Source organism: Nothoprocta perdicaria, unplaced genomic scaffold (genome assembly GCF_003342845.1).
Source record: "Nothoprocta perdicaria isolate Ctin4 unplaced genomic scaffold, notPer1 scaffold_121, whole genome shotgun sequence".
In the NCBI taxonomy this organism is placed as follows: Eukaryota; Metazoa; Chordata; class Aves; order Tinamiformes; family Tinamidae; genus Nothoprocta; species Nothoprocta perdicaria.
Window position 1 is genome coordinate 570339 of NW_020454328.1, and position 1384 is coordinate 571722.

A 1384-nucleotide genomic window follows, 5' to 3' on the forward strand; every position below is an offset into this window, starting at 1 on the left:
GCTTCCCGCCCGGGGCCGCGCGGTGGGCGTGGGAACGCAGCAGGTGTTTGCGCGTCTTGGGCAACCGCGCGCGGCGCCCGCGGCCGCCCGGCCCCCGCACCCCCTCCCGCCGCCCGGCCTGCCCCCCGCTGCCCTAAATGTGGGCCAAGAGGCAGGGATGGGGACCCCTCAGCCCAGCGAAAGCGCGGTGTGCGAGGGCTGAATGTGGGGGGCGAGGAGCCCCAGCGGCTCCTAAAATCTCAGCGGTGGTCGAAGGGTCGAGGCCCGAGCCTGGCTGTGACCCCCAGACTCCCTCGGGACAGGGCCGGGCGCTGCAGAGCCCCCTCCCCAGCGGGGGCCCTTCGGCTTTCTCGCTTTCTCCCTCGCCTTCCTCCCCGCTGGGGCCGGACGTGCCCGGGCAGCGCCTGCTCCGCCGGAGCCGATTGATGTTGCTCCCAAACAGCCCCGCCGCCTGCCAGCAGCCTCCCAAAAAGAAATACATAAAGGATTTGGGAAGCCGGGGGAGGACGGGGGGAACCCGCGCGGGAGAGCGGGAGCGCGAGGGAGGGTGACAAGTGAAACCGCCCCGGGCGCCGCTGGCTCCGGCGCTCCCGGCGGCACCGGCACGGGGGGTGGGGGRTGCAGCCGGTCCCGGCCATGCTGGGCCGCCAGCTGGGCCCTCACTGGTGGGGACCGTGGGGAGGGGTCTGCACAGCCCCCCCATGCTGTCTCCTGTCCCCATCCCACGACAGTCCCCAACCCTGCAAAGTGCCAGCTCTTCCCGCGTCCCCCTCGGCCCCTTTGGAGACCAGCCCCAAGGAGGGGTCCCGGCCCCCCCAGCACCTCGCGCGGGCCCCTCGCCACCTCCAGCAGCACCAGCCTCCAGCTCCGGCGGCTCCCTTGGCTCCGGCGGGGGGGTCCCGGTGGGCGCCCCCGCTGCAGGCCTCAGTTTGTGGGGGCGGCGCCGGTGCCGTCGGGCTCCCGCGGGGCTCCCTTGCCGGCGGGCGGCTCCGCAGCACCCTTGCCCTCCGGCTCGCCTCCGTCCTTGGCGCCCTCGTGGGTCTTCATGTGCTTGCTGAGGTGGTCGCCCCGCATGAAGACGCGGCCGCACGCCGGGCAGCTGAACTTCTTGGTGCCCGTGTGGCTCTGCAGGTGCCGCTGCAGCTCGTCGGAGCGCGTGAAGCGCTTGCCGCAGAAGAGCCAGTTGCAGACGAAGGGCCGGTCGCCGCTGTGCCAGCGCAGGTGCGCCTTCAGGTGCGACGTCTTGGCGTAGGCCTTGCCGCAGCCGGGGATGTGGCAGTTGTGCAGGTGCTTCCTCTTGGCGCCCTCGGCGCCCGCGCCGCCTCTCTCGGCCTCCTGGCAGTTGGGGCAGCGGCAGGCGGCCTGCCCGCCGCCCCGCGGCACC

At 73.7% G+C, this 1384-nt stretch overlaps 1 protein-coding gene across 1 annotated transcript in view; it reads right to left on the reverse strand.

Annotated features, from left to right (window-relative positions):
• Positions 1-924: 924 nt before the first annotated feature.
• SP6 (Sp6 transcription factor) overlaps positions 925-1384 on the reverse strand; it is a 3912-nt gene continuing 3452 nt past the window's right edge. Inside the window, exon 2 of the mRNA XM_026054388.1 lies at positions 925-1362. Coding sequence (XP_025910173.1) covers positions 925-1362 — 438 coding nt within the window. The remainder of the gene's footprint in view (positions 1363-1384) is intronic.